This window comes from Indicator indicator, chromosome 28 (genome assembly GCF_027791375.1).
Source record: "Indicator indicator isolate 239-I01 chromosome 28, UM_Iind_1.1, whole genome shotgun sequence".
NCBI classification, from domain to species: domain Eukaryota; kingdom Metazoa; phylum Chordata; class Aves; order Piciformes; family Indicatoridae; genus Indicator; species Indicator indicator.
The window spans coordinates 4837804-4855792 of record NC_072037.1 but is presented as its reverse complement, the minus strand read 5'-3'; the positions used below and the strand labels follow the sequence as shown (position 1 = coordinate 4855792).

Sequence of the window (17989 nt, the reverse complement as noted above, 5' to 3'; positions counted from 1 at the left end):
TCATAGACTGGTTTGGGTTGGAAGGGACCTTTAAAGGTCATCTAGTCCAACCCCTCTGCAGTCAGCAGGGGCATCTTCAACTAGACCAGGTTGCTCAGAGACTCATCCAACCTGACCTGGAATATTTCCAGAGAAGGAGTATCCATCACCTCTCTGGGCAACCTGTTCTACATGTCTCCTGATAGTTACTTTCCACCTTTAAACCCTGAAAAAATATTCACTCATTGCTCAACAGCACATCCTAGATCCAGAGAAGCTCTGGATACATCTCAACTCCCTTCCCATTCAACTATATCTGTGGCAAAACTCAAGAAGAACCCCCGCCCCCCAACATGCACACATGCTGCCCAGAGCTGTGACAGCAAAAGGTATCTCTGGATCTCATTCCCACCCCAAGGACAGGCCCTTGCTAAAATCCTTTGGGATCTGACAGCAGAAGTCTTCTCTACTTACGGCTCAAGCATGCATAGTGCTGCCGCAAGTGGCTACAAGATCTCAGTGACAGAGATAGGGCCTTAAACAGAAAGAGCAATTTTTCTTTTACAGGATTTGCAGTTCTGAAAAGAATTTTAAAAAAACCTTCTTCATCTCTTAGACCCCCTGCCTAGGGTGTGTCATTTTGTATCTCTCTGCAGTATTGTCTCTGCTCTTTTTTTTTTTTTTTTTTTTTTGTGCCTAGAATTCTGCAAACTAGGAAAAAGAAACTGGCACACACCCTGCTAACACTTGGAAATGGATACATGGGCTGGCAACAGCCTGAGCCAGTCCTAAATCAATCTTTTTCCTATTTAAACAAAAGAAAGTGAAAAAAACCCAACCAAACAAACAAAATGAGGGGAACCTTTTTTTGTTGTTATTTTGTTTTGGTTTTCCCCTTACTATTGCACTTTCCCCGACAGCTGACATTTAGGATTGCATTGTTCTTGATTTTTTTCTTTTTTTCCAGCATGTCTTGAAACTTCATTCCTCGCAGTTAGACAGAGCTGGAGTCCACCTTAAATGTTTTGTAACTAGTTGCCTGTTTGCTTTTGGTTTATTTCTATTCCTGCAGCCGGAAATAAGCAACATGATCAGTGATGCTTACCGGGGTGGGGGGCGTGGGTTGAAGCTTTTCAGGCAGTGAGTTGGAGCTGGGCTGCTCCAGGAACAAGGACTGGCCCCCAGGAGCAGGGCTTGAGCTGTTTGTTTGCTGGATTTCCTGTTCTTTGCCATTCTGCCCTTGTTGTGGTTTGAACATTTGATGACCTAGGTATCTCGGGCGGCTGTTTTGCCTCAATAGGCATGTGATGAATTGATCTTAATTAGCTTGTGGAAATAATATAAGCCTGAGCATTAAGCGTGCTTTGTTAGGGTTTTGACATCTTCTTTTGTATGTACATCTACAAATAAAATCAGGTAGATTAGCAGTCAGTGGGAAATTGTTGTTGTGAGTCACTGACTCAGAACTACCGTAGGCTGCCTGGGCTTAGCTCTGTTAGTCATGCCCAGCTGTGGGCAGGAGTTCATGTGGCACTGGGGTTACCTGTGCCTGTTGTGCCCACAGGGACAAGGTTTGTCTCCAAGCTAATCCCCATCATTCCATCTTCCCAGGTGGAAGAGTCAGTTGGCTCCATCACTGCTCAAAACAGAGTGTGAGCCGAAACGGTAGGAGTGGGGTTCACCTGGTTTGTCTTCAAGCTCAAACTCCAGCCCTTAGGTGGCAGCGGGGAATCCGTGCAAGGGATGGGTGTAGGAATCTGTGTTCAGACCTTAGCAGCATTTACCCCTCTGGCCCCCATCTAAACGCTGATTATTAAAGACCAGCTCAAAGCCATTTGCTGTAAGTCACCAGTTTGGCTCCTCCAGGCTTGTCACTACAAGCCATGATCCTGTGCCCCTGGACACCAGCAGTGCCTGTTCACTTCGAAAAGGCAATGCCTAGCAGAAGCTCGCAGGAAGTACATTTCCGTGCTACAATTGCTAGAAGGAAGGAGTATCCTGCAGGTATGAGCAGCAACGAGCTGGCCGCGGGGGAGCCGTGGATTTTGCGGGTAGGAAAAGGGCGAGGTAATGGGCACCGAGCAGCAGCAAGCGGGAGCAGTCCAGTGACAGCGTGGAAGCGCAGGCAAGGGAATCGGGAAAAGACAAGGGGGCAACGGGGCCGTGGGGGCTGCCGGGCCGAGGCGGACTACGGGGAAGGAGGAGAAGGGAAGGCTAGGGCCGGTGGGAGTGAGCTCAGGGCGTTAAAGTACCGAGGCAGAGCGGGGAAGGCTCAGCCGCGGAGAGGCAGTGGGTCTCCCTGGACAGGGTTCTCCGACCACCGGAGAGCGGAGGAGGGTCCCCCTTAGACAAGGTACGCTGGCCACCGGGAGCGACGGAGGGTGGTCTTCAGGAGGCGTCCTTCGGCCACCGGGAAGTGCAGCGGGTCTCCCTCGGGCAGGGTCGCCCGGCCACTGGGAAGTGCAGCGGCTACCCACCCCGGGCCGGGTCCTTCGACCACCGGGGAGTGACGGGAGGTCCCCTCTGGGCAGGGTCGCTCGGCCTCCGGGAAGCGGCAGTAGGTCGCCCCCCCGGGCAGGGTCGCTTGGCTGCTGAGGAGCGGCAGCGGGTCCCCGCGGCGGCGGTTCGGCGGTAGCGGGCGGGGCGGGAGGCGGAGCCGGGCGGCGGCGGTGGCGGCGGGCTGGGGCTGCTCAGTGCGCCCGGCTCCGCTCGCCTCCCCTTGCCTCGCCTCGCCGCGGTTCTTCTGCGCCTGGCTCCGGCCCGGCATGGCCGCTCCGTCGCCTCGCCGCCGCCTCGCCGCCGCTGCCGCCGCGCCTCCCCCGCTGCTGCTGCTGCTGCCGGTACTGCTGCTGCTGCTGCCGGTGATGTTGGGTGGCGGGCCCGGCGCGGCGGCGTCGTCGCGGGAACCCCCCGGTCCATGCCGTGTAAAGACGGTGACGGTGTCCACGCTGCCGGTGCTCCGGGAGAACGATATCAGTTGGAGCGGAGCCCCGCCGCCCGCTGCCGCCGCCGCTGCCGCCGCCGACTCCCGCTTGCTGCTCTTCGTCCGCAGCGAGCTGCCCGGCCGCGTCGCCGTGCAGGACGATCTGGACAACACCGAGCTACCCTTCTTCACCCTCGGTAGGCACCCCGTTTTGTCCTGTCCCACCGGTACCCCCCACCCCACCTCTGCACCTTCCCGGGCCGCGGAGCATCCCGATGCTGTCACCCTGCCGCGCCGGGATTTTTGAGTCGTGTATGTGTGTGTCCCTTGTTGTGGAGAGCCTGGTTGTGTTTTGGAGCTCTCTGTCGCTGCCCTTGCTGCACCTTGTTTGGGGATTTTTCCTCCTGGGGAGAGATTTTTTAGTAGGGCCTGAGGGCTGCTGCCTTGTAAAAGCCCTAAAGCCCTGGGAACGAAGCCTCCCGGCACAGGCTGTAAAGTGCTGGGTGCTGCCTCTTGTGCTCCAACTTGAAGGCTTAGCCCTGGAGGAGGTACCGCCGTGTCTGGGCGAAGGGGAGAGGCGGTTTTCCAAGCTTGAGCCTAATTTTGTAAAGGCTTCGTCTTAATTCTCAGAGCTGGCTCTTGCTTTATGCACAACTCCGCGCCTGGGGCTGTGGCGAACGCCTGCGGACTTTCCTCCTATCTCAGCTTGTGTGGGGAGGAGGATGGGAGTAGACATCATTCCGTTGTCTTACTTTTGTCTCAATGCTGGATCCTGCTGTCTCGGAAGAGGTGCCCGAGCTGCATCTTGTCACTTTTAGCTTTTTCTGTGCCTTAATCAGCCTGGGGACCCCCCAAGGGATCTGTTCAGAATGCTGTGTGGACAGCACAGGGTTTACTCTGCCAGGTCTCCAAATGTTTTTGGTTGATCTCTTCTTTATCCACTTTTTTTTTTTTTTTTTTTTTTTTTGTCTGATGCCCAGGATGGTTCAAATACCTGCTTAACTTTGGAAGGTCTGAGATACTGCTTGACACCGCTGGGTTTTGATGCCCAGCATCTCACCTTTCGTGTGCCAGGCATGTTGAGGTGTGTCCAGCTGGGCACCTCCCGCAAGTCCCTTCCCATTCCTCGTGGAAGTGAACCTTTTGCTAGGTGCAATGTGCTGGGGTAGAAAACTGACTGTATCTCTTGGTCCTGTCATGTTTACCTTTTGTGCAGTTTTCTTGTAGCAAGCCCCTGTAATGAATGAGTTCCTGGTACTTTTTGAGGCTCTTGGGCTCTGGCTTTGCAGTGTGGCTTCCTTAGACAAGGTTGGTCAGCTGCCGAAATCCCAAACAAAGCAGATGTGCTGTTTCAAGTAATGAAAGTGAAGAATCAGAGGCTTGGTGCAGTAGGCAGAACATCTACCTTACAGTGAATAAAAGTAACAAGAAGTTTCAGGGTTCATGGGCTGGAATTTTCAGATGAGAGTGCAGGATCTTCAGGGACTGGGTGTGAATCTCACACTGATCTAAATATACCAGAAGGCAAAGAAACCCTCTGTGTGTAGCTTAGTAATAGCTCAAGTTGGAGGAGAGAAATTTGTCTTGATAGATCAGAGGCAGGATCTTGTCTAGCGAATCCTATTTCTGTGAGTGACTGCCAGTAGAAAGAGACCAATGCCTTGGTCTAAAAAATTCTCTTTGGATTGTCTGGGTTATTGGTTATGCATGCACTCTTGAATATGCAGCATGTCTTGTGCAAAACTGTGGGGGTTTTGCTGTCCCTTCCTGCACAAAAGACCCCAAAACTTCTCTGCCTGTTTCCCTGAACCCACAGGCATTAGGCAGGTGGGAAGATAAATGGAAGCTTTGCCCATGGTGGGATGGCTTCATCACAGTCCTGAAATTAATCAGCACGTTGCCTCCAGAGCAGGTAAAACACTTGTCCTTCCCCAAGGTCTAGCTCATGAATTGCTGTGGATGCTCTGATATTTCAAATTTGTTGCATTTCTCCTTGTCTCCTGGTGTGGCAACTGAGTCTCCTCACAGTTAACTCTTTTCTGGACAAGTGTTTTAGAGGATTTCTGCTGGCTTGTTTTTCTAGTGCAGGAAATGAAGCTGGAGTTTGCTGTAGTGGCTTTTGCCCCCCGCATCCTTTTCTAAGTTCATCGATGGTTGGGAACCAGAGAGCTGCTGCTGCCTTGTAATGGGCTCTGGGAAGTGAAAATCACAGAACATGTGGGTGGTCAGTCAGATGGCTTTGGAGTGATATAGGATCAGGGATTGCTTTAAACAGTGGCTGCTCTTGGTCAAAATCTTTGCTGTCCCTTGTCATTGGCTGATTTCTGATGCTGATATGTATTTATGTGTGCTGCTGAAAATGTTTAGTGGCTGCCTGAGCTCTGGAAGACATGCAAGAGCTGATGTCCTGCTGACTGCAAATGTGTTGAAGGCTCCCAAAATCTCTTTCAGTGCTGCTAGCAAAGACCACTTTCTGACATCATGGGGGTAAGGAAGGGGGAGGAAGACTCCCTAAACACATACCTCAGGACAGCCGGTCTGACTGACATCCTGGAGGAGGTTTTGAATCTTAAAAAAAAAAAAAAGAAAAGTATAAAGCAGACAGAGCTGAGATGTGGTGCTGATAATACAGACTCTGAAGTGAAATACATTGGGAATAAATTGAGGCCCTCCCATTCTGCAGGGCTCAAAAGTCTTTCCAGGCCAGGAAGAAAGAAATAAAATTTTGCCTTGCTTGGTGGAGAGGAATTTAAGCAGGCAGTCTGTAGTCCTGGGCCTGCTCAGCAGCTCCCAGCCTAGTGAGTCTCCTGATGCTGGAGTGGTTCTTGTACATCTTCTCACTGCTTTGTGCTAAAGGGGTTGGGGATTTTGTAACCCAAGGCTGGCAGGTGCCAGAGCCTCATCTGCAGTGCTGTGTAATTTTGAATGATAGAATCGTTTAAGTTGGAAAAGACCTTTAAGATCATCAAGTCCAACTGTGAATTTCACACTGCCAAGTCCACCACTAAACCACGTCCCTAAGTGCTGCATCTCCACACAGCTGAACCCTGGCTCCACAAGGTTCTTGAAGCAGCAGGAACAGCTGGAGCCACTTGATCAGCTGCTGAGGGGTGTGTGGGGCTGGTGATACTCTGCTGCCAGAGCCTTCACCATGGGCACAGCCAGCACCTGGCCTCCTGCAGGCAGGTGTGGAGGCCAGCAGAAAATGGGTTCATCCTCTCCCACTGGGGATAGAAAACTTTGTTTCCTTGCTACATGCTTCCTGGGCTGCATGGATGGGACACGGATGGGCAACTCTGGTTTACCTGATATCCCTTCTTCATCAGGGTGTCTTGGTTTCTGTACATCCTGTGCCTCAGTTTACATTTTTTTCTCTCTTGCATTGGAGACAAGAGGGATGCTTCTCCCCACACCTGCCAGTGACTTTACTATAAAATTACCCAGCAAAGCACAGTGGTGGCAGGAAATGACAAATGTAACTTTGCCACCAGTGCATTATGAATTGCTGTGCATTCCCTTTCCTGAAAAAGCATCCTGCCCTTTCCTTAACCTTGGCTCCAACTGATGCTTTGCGGTATTTCCCCCCGCTGCCCCACCTCTAATTCTTCTAGTGTTACGCTGGCAAGCGGTGCAGCCTATCACTGACTTTATTCGTGTAGAATGAGGGCTCTGGAAGGTATGTGTCTTGATTTAGTCAACAGCCATGTGTTCTGTACAATAGCTGCTCCACCAGCAGCGGAGCCTGCTTGAAGTGCAATTGAGGGAAAGAAGCAGTTAGCTTCCGAGCTAATTCCGACGAGCTCCGTCTATGTGTGAGCAGATAAATATAGAGGAGAGAGAAGGGAAGAGGCAGACACGTTTTCACCACTGCTCTTGCCCTGTAGTGGCTTATATAAGAACAGTTTACTACACACTTCTCATAAATGGCTTTAATGGGTGCTGTTTGATGGGTGTCTGCAGTGCTACCAGGTGCTTTGTTTAGGTGGTTGTCAGCAAAGGTGCTCCTGCAGCTACATTACTTGGTGCCCCACCACGGCCCCTCTGCCTGGCTGATGATCATCCCCTGCTTCTTGGAGCTGTGCAGCACCTCTGTCTCATCAGTGGTTCAGTGCCACTTCTTTTATCTTCTTTCTTAACTTCTTCTGAAGCCATCTTGTAGCTTGAACTTCTCTGTAGAGTAAGAACCCATTAAAATAAGGGAAAGCACTTAGTTCCCTGTGGATTGTTTGAATTTACTGCTACTTCTGAAAACACTTGAGCAGTGTTTCACCACTCTGGCTTTTGTTGGCAGCTCCTCTTTTTGCCAAGTGAGGTGGAGAGGCTGGAGGGTACCTGGGGAGTGTGGGTGCCACTGCAGCCATTTGATGCTGCCATTCAGAAATGCTGAGCTCTGCTTTGAGCTGGCCTGTGAGATCTGGAGCAGCATCATGTGGATGGCAGAGAGAGAGTGTGCCTGGTATGTGACCCTGCTCTTCAGGGCATGGCATCTAAAACCAGGGTTGTCTCTGCAGAGAGAAGCTGATGAGTGAAGTTTGGTTTCAAAACTTACTTTGCTGGTAACCTTCTGCTGGACTTGACTTGAAGAGCCTCAGTACATATCTAGCCAGAGGTTTGGTTAATCAAATGTTGTGGTTTTTTTTTTTTTTTTTTTTTTTTTTTTCTCAATTCTGGATGTTCCCAAGATAGTCCAAAGGGTAAAGAGTCACATCTTGCACCAGGCAAGTGGAGGGAGTCAAAAAGCCTCAGTGAGGTGGTCCAGTGAAGATGAGACATGTTGGTGGACTCCTTGGGATAGGGATGGGGGTGATGTAGACCTGAAAGCGGAGGATGCTTCCCTTCTTCTTCATACCCATCCACAGGTGTGCATGGCTGTCTGGGCCAAGTCTCTGATGGTAGGGGCTGCCTTGGGAAAGGGAAAAATCCTTTTGGTAGCATTTTCCTCCCCTCTTTGTATGAAGCTGTGTGGTTACTGAAGCTTTCCAGGCTGTTGGGTTCTTGAAGTTGGAAAGGAAAGGAAAGGAAGGAAAGCTCTGCTCAGGTTGAGGTTGTACTGGTGATGTAGGTCCTGAGCTGGAGATTTGCCTGCTGTGGCTGCAGGAGAGTTGAGCTCTGAAGGGCTGTAGGCACAAAATGCCCATGAAAATGGGTTGGTCTTCAGATGACCACTTCTCCCCCTGAAGGCAAGGCTGGCCATGGCTTGTCAGGCATCGTGGCATTGTGGACTCGAAGGAGTTTGGCTCTGTCTCAGGTAATTTCTGGGGTGGAAATCCCAGTTAAGGCTGGGAATCCGTGAGAGCGTGGCAGGCTGTGCTCAGGGAGTTGCTGCTTTCCAAGAGTACCCGCATTGACCAGCTAGTGGCAACAGAAGATTAACTATGGAGAGAGGAGCTGCTTTTCTGCAGCTCAACTGCCAAGCTGGAGCAGCAGCGGGAGGAGGCTGCTGGCTGGGGATCCCCTCTGCTCCCCCTTCCTCCCATGGCATGGCAGAGGGTTTTCCATGATGTCCATGTGCCGGAGGCCTTTCTTGCTTTTCTGCTGGAAGGAAAAAAAAAATATGCTTTTCTTCAGAATTAGGTGGGGAGCTTGGATTTTTCCATTGGGACTGGGGAGGGAAGCAGCCTCCAAATGCCACCATGTGCCACCACACAAGTGGACATTATCTTCAAAACTTGCTGCCTTTTCTTTTCTGAGGCCTGAAAGTGTGAATCCCACATGTGTGGTGCACAAGCCTTCGTGCTGCCCCAGTGCTGTGGTGCTGAAGTGTGGTGTTGGCTGGCTGTGAAACCAGCCTGAGCCCTGGGGCTTTCCTGGTGTAACAGGAGTTCAGGCACAGGGCTGGCTGGGACAGCAGGAGAGTATGGTGATGTTGCTTGTGGGAACAATGAGGTATTGATCTTGTACTGCCTTGACTTACATGTTAGCAGTTACAAGTGGCTTGAGAAACATCTAACACTGCACTAAAAAGCTTTGTAGAGTATAGGGGTAGACTAGGGTTGGAGACTGAAAGAAGTGAAGAAAACAGGAGTGTCTTGACTGAAGCCTTTCATCATCTGTAATGTCCCCAGCAGAGCTCATGTTGGGAATGTTCTCCTCTGGTTACACTACCTGCAATCATAGAATAATTTCAGTTGGGACAGACCTCTTAAGTTCTTCAGGTCCAACCATCAACCTAACACCATCATGGCCATTAAACCATGTCCCCAAAAGTGCCACGTCTGCACATCTTTTGAACATGGTGACTCCACCACCTCCCTGGGTAGCCTCTTCCAATGCCTGACCACTCTTTCAAAAAGAAATTTTCCCTAATATTCAATGTAAATGGGGATCAATGAGCCTTGGCCAGTCTTGCCTCGCTGCTCCCCAGCCCTGCCCCTGTCAGTACCTGTGGGGTGGGCAATGGCATCAAGCAGAGATGATTTTTGTGCATAACCAGCTTAAGAAATGGTGCCACTTAAAAGAATTGAATGCTTGTGCTGCTGCTCGGGTCTCAGCTAATGCAGTTAAGGTTTCCAGTGTCCAGACAGTATGGAGACACTTAATGGTATTGAAGAAGCAGAAAGGGGACGAGCAGTGATCTTGGCTGCCTGGCTGGGTGAGGCTTTTTGGTTCTTTCCTAGGAAGGAGGCAGGTGGGGAGAAAATAAATCACAGAGTAAATGATTTTGGCCCATCAATCCCTTTGGGCACTTTCCCTGTATGGCATGCAGGAAGCACTGCTCATGAAGGCATCCAGCATGTGGTTTGGGGAGGAAGGAGAGATTGCTTGCAGGAGGAGGTAGGGCTGAGAATGCCTGGGACAAGATGGGGCAGATAAGATTTGGAGCCAGGGCTGTGCCTGTGGGCAGAGGCGGCTGGTGGGGAGGAATCTTGAGTTCTCCTCTGTTTCTCGTTATCTGCTGGCCACCAGCCTTGCACCTCTCCCTCTGTGCTTCTACCTTTCCTGTCTCCATGCAAGACAAAGTCTCTATGAAGCCACGACAGGCTCTGAAAGCAGCAGCGAAAGGGGAGAAATTTTCCATTAGCAGCATCAGCAGTAAAAGAGATTTTTTCCCAGTCACCTGGTAACTGCTGTATTTAGGAAGATTACTGAGCTGATGGTGTTGCTCCCAGGCATATGCATGGGAGTGATCCTGTTAAGAGCAGGAGGCAGGAGCCAGCATGCATGGTCACACGTGGAGATGAGCTGGCAGAGGTGAGCTGGGCAGCTCTCTGCAGGGAGCTGGGACCTGCTGGGCCTAGCATCTCACTTGTGCTATCATCTGCTCTTCCAGTGCACCAGAATGACACAGAAATTGCATTGCCAGCTGCACTGCTGAGCTGCAGGAGTGGGGAGCAGGATGTGGGACCTGCTCATTCTCAGGTGGTAGAGGGAAGGCCTGACCCCTGTCTGCCTCTGGGGACAGGCTGTGGAGTTTGGTGCCTAATACCTCTCTGCCTCTGAGTCTGATGAGAATTATAGAGTCAGACTGGTTTGGGTGGGAAGGATCCTTTAAAGGTCTTCCAGTCCAACCCCCCTGCAGTGCAATCAGATCAGGGTGCTCAGAGCCCCAACCAACCTGACCTGGAATGTTTCCATGAGTGGGTCTTCTCCCATCTCTCTGGGCAGCCTGGGCCAGTGACTCTCAGTGTCAAAAATTTCTTCCATCTAGTCTGAGATCTGAGATCTACCTACAGAGGAGTGCAAAGACCCAAAGACCTTACAGATTAACTGCTGATGTGAGCTACCCCTCCCAGAAGCCCACAGCCCCATGACCACATAACTGGGGTGCAAGGTCTGGAGACTTAGAAAAGCCCTCTGAGTCCAACTGTCAACCAAACCCTGCCATGGCCATTAAACCATGTCCCCATGTGCCATATCTACACATTTTTAACACCTCCAGGGATTGTGACCTCACCACCTCCCTGGGCAGCCTGCTCCAAGCCTGACCACTCTTGCAGGAAAGAAATTTTTCCTAATGCCAAGAGCTCTGCTGTGCTGATACCTTTGAGGCGTTGGTTCTTTTTCCTTTTCCCCTCCTTCATCTCTCTCTGTGGGACAATGGAGTGGCCTCACTGGCAGCAGGAGCCTTGCTCTGGCTCTGCTGCCTTGAGCTGGGCTCCCTGGCCAGCCCTGGGGGCTGCTGGCTGCAGAGGCATTCACCCAAGGTGAGCTGGCATTGCAGAGTGTGCCTGCAGCTGCTGCAGTCGCTGCTGCATCTGTCCCAAGGCCACTCACAGCCCAGATCCTTCCCTTGCTGCTGGAGCCATCGGTGCTCCAGGGAGCTCAGTGCATCCCTAAAATATGGGATCAAGTGACAGAAAATAGGAGCTGGCAACAGCAAAAGGATTTTTTTTTTTTTTTCTCTAGCCAACTGCTGGGTAACATCAGCTTGGTGATGCATAGCTCCTGTGTCAGCAGCACGGTGTGAGGGCAAATGGGGGCCAATTTGTGTGCAGGAGAAGGGAGGGCTGGAGCAGAGCATGTTCTCTGCAGCCCAGGACCGTGACCAGGACCTGCTGCTTGCTCACTCCAGCCAAGAAGCCCCAGGTCTGTGTGCTGGACCTGGAAAGCTTCTCTCTTTGCCCATGCTTCTTGTATTGCTGTCCTCCTGCTGCCTGGGGGTCTGCTAAAAGCTGATGCCACTGACTTAATGACTCATGTAGTAAGCATCCAGAGCAGTATCTGCTCCATGGGGCAGCTCCCCACTCAGAAGGGCTTCCTGGGCTGAAGGGGCTCCCAGGGCAGATGCTGCCAGTTGTTCCCACCTCAGTCTCAGTTACTCAGTGCTGCCTTGCACAGGCTGCTCTGTGAAGGTAGAGGGAGATGGAATATCATTCCCCTTGGTTTGTTAGGTGTGGGCAGTCACCTGTGTGCTGGGTTCAACATGGATGGTGGCCCTGAAGAGTTTTGGGGCTTGTTGGGACAAGCTGGTATGTCCCTTTTCCTTCTCTTCCCATCACACTTCTTTCTTGTCCTTTGCACCTCTCATCTGTTTACATTAAAGGATTTAAAACTAATTTTCCTACCCTGTAACATGCCCAGGGAATTTTTCTCAGGCTTCTCTGAAAGCCTTGTTGTCATCATGCTCCTTGTTCCTCCACCTTTAATGCCTTGGGAAACCTGGAAAAAGAGAGGTGCCAGCAGGAGCAAAGTGTTGGGAAAGCGATCCAAAAGGTGGATGCATGTTTCCTTCCCTTCCATGCCATCCAAACTGGGCAGCCCATGGTCATGCTATGTCCACAGACTCATCTGTAGCATTTCAAACATCATTTAGGCTTCCAGAAAAAGTAGAAACTGTTTCCTTCCTTTTCCCCCTCCCCAGGACAGGAGTTTGAAGGAGAGCCAGCCTGAGCCAAAGCAGCATGCTGGGGTTTACTTCTGTGTGTCTGGGGCTTCTGCTGGTTCTGGATCTGGTGTGACCTGGGATTCCCCAGCTCCAGGATCACCCTGTGGGTATGACAAACATCTCCCATCATCTTCTGTCTGCAGGAGGTGCTGGAGGTGGGCAGCTGAGGGTCTCCTGGGGGATGTCAGTGCTGGGTACCACTTGACTGAGGTAGGTTCAACTCCTGTGGCCATTCCTGGAGATATCCTTTGGGACAGGAGGCTGCATGGTAGGTCTGGGTGAAGAAGAGGGATGCTGTAGAGGAGCTGCTCACAGCAATGTCATTTTGAGGACTAGACAGATATGTCTGACCGTGAGACATGTTGGAGACACATCCAGCAGCGCTGGCCCTGGCCTCATCTGTGCAGGCAGGTCTCTGCCTGCTGGTAGTGGAAGGATGTTGGCTGCTCCATCTCCCGTGTTCACATCAGGGGCTTCAGCATTTTTCATCCCCCATGGAGCTGGGGGGAGGGCTGTAGGGGTGCATTTGTCACCTGAAGAGCCCCTGGGCTGCGGCTGAACTTTGTGTTCTGGCAATAAAACCGTGGCAGGAAATGTGTGCTGTAACAAAGCCCATGGATATAATACATCCATGGCATACTGTACCTTTCATCTTGAAGGATTCCCAAGGAGCTTTACAAACTCAGTGTGCTGCAACCTGCCAGGGTGACTGAATGCTATCAGTAAAGGCTGCAGTCTAATCTCTGTGGCAGCATGTTCCACCCCCTCCCAGCTCTCCCTTGCAGGGGGAACTTTATGAAGTCTGCTCTTGGTCTAGGTGTTTCCCTCTAAGCCTGAGTTTCTCAGGAGAAAAAGGGAAACCGTGTAGCTGTTTGTTATGCAAAACCAGCTAAGAAATATTCTTCCTGGGGCAGTAGGAGTGGGTGGGAATTACTTTCACGCAGCTTCAACAGCTTTGGATCTTGGCAGAAAAAGTGTTCGCAGGGGAACGCTGCCCTCCGTGCAGCCCTGAGAAAGGGGATAATGAAGTCTGAGCACTTGAGAAATTGCTGCTGGGCATAAGCAGGGTGGCAGAGTTCAGCTGAGGGGCACAGGGGCAGCTCTTGGGAGGGAGACTGTAAATGTCTGCCTGAAATACTTGGTGCATAGGTATTTCGTCACCTAATGTTCCCTCCTGCCCCCACAGAGACAGGCTCTGAGCCAGCCATTGGTGTGTCCATGTTCTGCAGCCTTCAGCAACATCTGGGCTGCTGCTGCCTCCAACCCAAGGAGAGGTGATGCAGCTCCCTGTCTTAGAATCATGGAATTGTTTTGGTTGGAAAAGACCTGAAAGATCATTGAGTCCAGGCATCAACCTAACACCACCATGGCCATTAAGCCATGTCCTGAAGTGCCATGTCTGCATGGTTTTGGAACACCTCCAGGGATGGTGACTCCTCTACCTCCCTGGGCAGCCTGTTCCAATGCCTGACCACTCTTGCAGGAAAGAAGTTTTTCTTAGTGTTGTTGGTCATCCCTTGACGGTCCTCAGCTCCACCTGGGTTTATTTTTGTCTGCTTTTGGCTTATCTGGAGCTGTGGGGATGGTGGCAGGTGTCTGAAGTTGCTGTTGATGGTGGTAGAGCCCAAAACTCAAAACTGGAAGTGGGATAAGGGGCACTAAACGTAGCTGTCATCTGAGGCATATGCTTGCAAAGTGGTGGTTAGCCCGAGTCTATTTTTGTTTGGAATGGTACACACTTAGCCTGTTTTGTTTAGCAGTTTGTTTATGGGATGTGTTTTCCCATCCTGTGCAGCTCCTCAAATGTGTGCTATAAACAAACTGTAAAATCAAAAGCAGCTTTTACGTGTTCCCATTAAACACATCCTGGTGCACAGGAGATCCAGGGTGCGTGGGGCCTGCCAGACTGAGGTCCTCAGCTAAGGAAGAGAAAGCACAGCAGTGGAGGAGGTTGTTTTGTCATGCCTGAGTATGGGAATCGCCGTGGGGATCTCTGGGATAGAGCTGGGACACCTTAAAAGCATGCCAGCCTATACGCAGAATCACAGAATCAGCCAGGTTGGAAGAGACCTCCAAGATCATCAAGTCCAACTGATCACCCAGCCCTAACTAATCAACCAGACCATGGCACTAGGTGCCTCATCCAGGCTTTGCTTAAACACCTCCAGGGACATAAACCCCCCACCTCCCTGGGCAGCCCATTCCAATGGGAAATCTCTCTTTCTGTGAAGAATTTCTTTCTAAGATCAAACCTCTACATTGCAGGCTCCAAAGCTCCCCATGCTGATCCCTGAGGACTGCAGGTGTTGCTACCTGCACCTCCTTTTGCTTTGCCTCCTTCCTTGGACTCCATAAAGATGGTTCCTCAGGCCACTGGGAATAGAATGTGGTGCTGCCAGCATAGTTCATGGATCCTGGTTGTTGAAAACCTTCAGTATTGATTGAATTGTCCCTACAGGGACAGGCTGTGAGAGTTGGAGCTGTTCAGCCTGAAGAAAAGAAGGGTCCAAGGAGACCTTAAAGTGGCTTTCCAGTACCTGAATGGGGCTGCAGGAGAGCTGGAGAGGGACTTTTCTCAAGGGCTTGGAGTGACAGGATGAGGGGGAATGGATTCAAGCTTGAGGAGGGCAGATTTAGACTGGAGATTAGGAAGAAATTCTTGATAGTGAGGGTGGGGAGACACTGGAACAGGTTGCCCAGGGAGGTTGTGAATGCCCCTTCCCTGGAGGTGTTCACGGTCAGGTTGGATGAGGCCTTGAGCAATCTACTCTAGTGGGAGGTGTCCCTGTCCATGACAGAGGGGGTTAGAATTAGATGATCTTTAAGGTCCCTTCCAACCCAAACCATTCTATGAATTTCAGAAAAAGGTTTGTGGTGGTTCTTGCTGCAGCTATTGCAGCTGCATGCCTTCTGCTGGATCAACAGCCCTGTGTTCCTCACTTTAGTTTTTCTCAGCAGGATCAGAGGGGCTGAAAATGTATTTAATTAAATGGCAGTAACCTCTCTTTGTAATGCAGTTCAAGAAACCAGAGCTGCTTGAAGACACAAACTCCATTACATTGCTTCACATCCTACATCCTTGCTCTTGCTGTTTCCTCTTCTGGTGTTCTTTGCTCTCCCCAGACAAGCAGCACAGTGGTCCTTACTGTGTTCCAGGAGGAAATCCATTATCCAGTGGCATGGCAGCTGGGAAGGAGGTGGGGGACGTTGCCTGTAGGGGCTGCTCGCAGCCAGCTCGGGGGTCTTGCCGGAGCAGCAGTTTGCACCACAGACATGCTGCTGCTCCTTGTACTCAATTTTATTCTGCTTCTCTAGCAGCTGCCGGTGCTGCTGTGCTGACAAGCTGTTCCTTCACATGCCACAGCCCAGCAGCCTGCAGGAACAGGGACAAGAGCTGAGATTTGGGCAGGATACAAGCTCCAGGAGCTGGAGGAGTGGGGATGCTGCCGGCCTCAGCTTCTGCTCCCTAGGAGTGCCTGCGCTGCCCAAAATTGTGTGTGCCAGGGGAGGTTTTCTCTGGTGCCTGGGCTCGTTTAAAGACCTTTGTGAAGCCTTTTCCCTCCTTGTTGATGAGGGGTTTTACAGCGTGTTGCAATGAGTCACTTAAAAGCAAAACTGGAGGCAAACAGCCCTGTTTGCAGCGCTCCTCCCAGCTGAGCTGGGGTGGCAGCAGGGGGTCTGTGCTGGGGTGAGAGACAGGCTGTTTGTAGGGGATGCTGAAGGGAAGTTGAGCCTCCTCGTGAGAGCCTTCCCTTTGCAGAGCAACCTGGTGGTGGTTCTCCCATGGCACCTCTCAGCTGCTTTCCCTCCCCAGACCCACACTCCCTGCTGCTCTGCAGGTTTCTTGGCCAGTTTGGTGTGTGCCCCAAGTCATGTAAACTGAATATTTCAGTAGACCTTAGTCTCTAAATCCTCTCTTCAGCAGCAATGGTACAAATTTGTCCATGGACCTAGCCTGCAGCTGGAGCAGCTTCGTGGTCACCTCCCTAGGAAGAATGTCCCAAATCACTCCATGTGCTGCAGCCTTTCTCTGCAGGGAGCTGGTGGGAGCCAGCAGCTACCTGTCCTGCTAGCAGAGGGGATCTGAGTTGGGAAGGAAGGTGACATTTTGGCTGTGGCTCAAAGAACCAAGGGTTTTCTGCAGATGTAGGGCTGCCAGACTGCTTGTCTTGATTGTCCCTGAACAAAACTGCTCTGAAAGCACCCAAGGGCAAACCAGCTGGTGCTGGTTAGTATTCTCTTGAGGTTGTTGGGTGGAGGAAGAATTTAGATTCAGGAAAAGCTGTTCCATGTAATGGTGCTTCTTGTCTTGGCTGTAGCAGCTGGAGGGCAGGTGAGACCTTGGTGAGAGGAGAAGTGCTGTGGGCTTGGCTGAGGAACAAGCTGCAGCTTTAATTTGTCTGGTAATGGCCATGTAGCATTTCCCCAGCCTTCTCCATGCCCTCTTTCTTCCAACTCTATGCAAATATTTGCAGCAGTTAAGGAGCTGCCCAGAGAGATTTTTATTCTTGGCATGAACTGAGTTAGAGGACAGGATTGGGCCAGGAGAATGGTCTCACAGAGGGCACCATGATCCAGAAACCTCCACCACAGTGGGCTGTAGGTGGGGAACAGGACACAGGTCCCTGAAGCATCTCATGGAGGTTTGTTCCTTCATTCCCATGGGATGCTTGGCTGCACATAGATTCATAGAGTGGTTGAGAGGAACCTTAATGATCATCTAGTTTCAACCACTTCCACTAGACCAGGCTACTCACAGCCTCATCCAGCCCAGGCTGGATGAGGAACACCTCCAGGGAAAGGGTATCCACAACCTTCCTGGGCAACCTGTTCCAGTGTCTCAATGTAAAGAATTTCTTTCTGTTATCCAGGCTAATTCTGCCCTCCTCAAGCTTCAATCCATTCCCTTTCATCCTATCACTACAAGCCCTTGTGAAAAAGTCCTTCTCCAGCTTTCTTGTAGCCCCCTTCAGGTACTGGAAGGCTGCTCTAAGGTCTCCCTGGAGCTTTCTCCAGGCTGAACTCTCTCAATTTGTCTCCATAGGTGAGGTTTTCCAGCCCTCTGAACATCTTTGTGGCCTCCTCTGGACCTGTTCCAACAGTTCCATGTCCCTCTTATGCTGGGGGCACCTGAACTGGATGCATTGCTCCAGATGGGATCTCAGGAGAGCAGAGCAAAGGGGCAAAATTACTTCTTTCATCCTGCTCATTAAACTTCTTTTGCTGCAGCTCAGGTTGCCTTCTGGGCTGCCAGGGCACATTGCCAACTCATGTCGAGTTTTTTGTCAGCTGATACCCTCAAGTCCTTCTCTCAAGACAGTTCTTCAGCCTCTGCTTGCCCAGCCTGTCTTTGTGCTTGGGATTGCCTCAGCCCAGGTGTAGGACCTTGCACTTGGCCTTGTCGAATATAAGCTGTCAAAAGCATCTGTGCATCCTGATGGAGCTGAAAGGATCCCTGAGAGGATCCTGCATCTCCCTCCTGCATCTCCATAACGTTGGCCTGTCTGGGAAGTCCGTCTCTTGAGGGGGATGTTGGGTTGTGCTGTGCACAGATGGGCTGCAGTGAGCGGGGAGGGAAGCTTCTCTTTGAGGTCCCACGGACACGCCGAGTGCTGACCAGGGGTTGGCTCAGAGGGAGGGATGCTTCTGTTAATTAGCACTAGATGAAAGGCAAACTTGTCTTTATTCAAAGAGTGGCTTGTTCCAGTTTCATCACAGCCCCTCAGTTCTGAGCCTTAAAGTTCAGCAAATGTGTGAGGAAT

The 17989-nt window shown here is 51.2% G+C and overlaps 1 protein-coding gene across 1 annotated transcript in view; it reads left to right on the top strand.

The window, feature by feature from the left end:
- The first annotated feature begins 2744 nt into the window (after positions 1–2744).
- ASTN2 (astrotactin 2) overlaps positions 2745–17989 on the top strand; it is a 400925-nt gene continuing 385680 nt past the window's right edge. The window contains exon 1 of the mRNA XM_054393630.1: positions 2745–3099. Coding sequence (XP_054249605.1) covers positions 2745–3099 — 355 coding nt within the window. The remainder of the gene's footprint in view (positions 3100–17989) is intronic.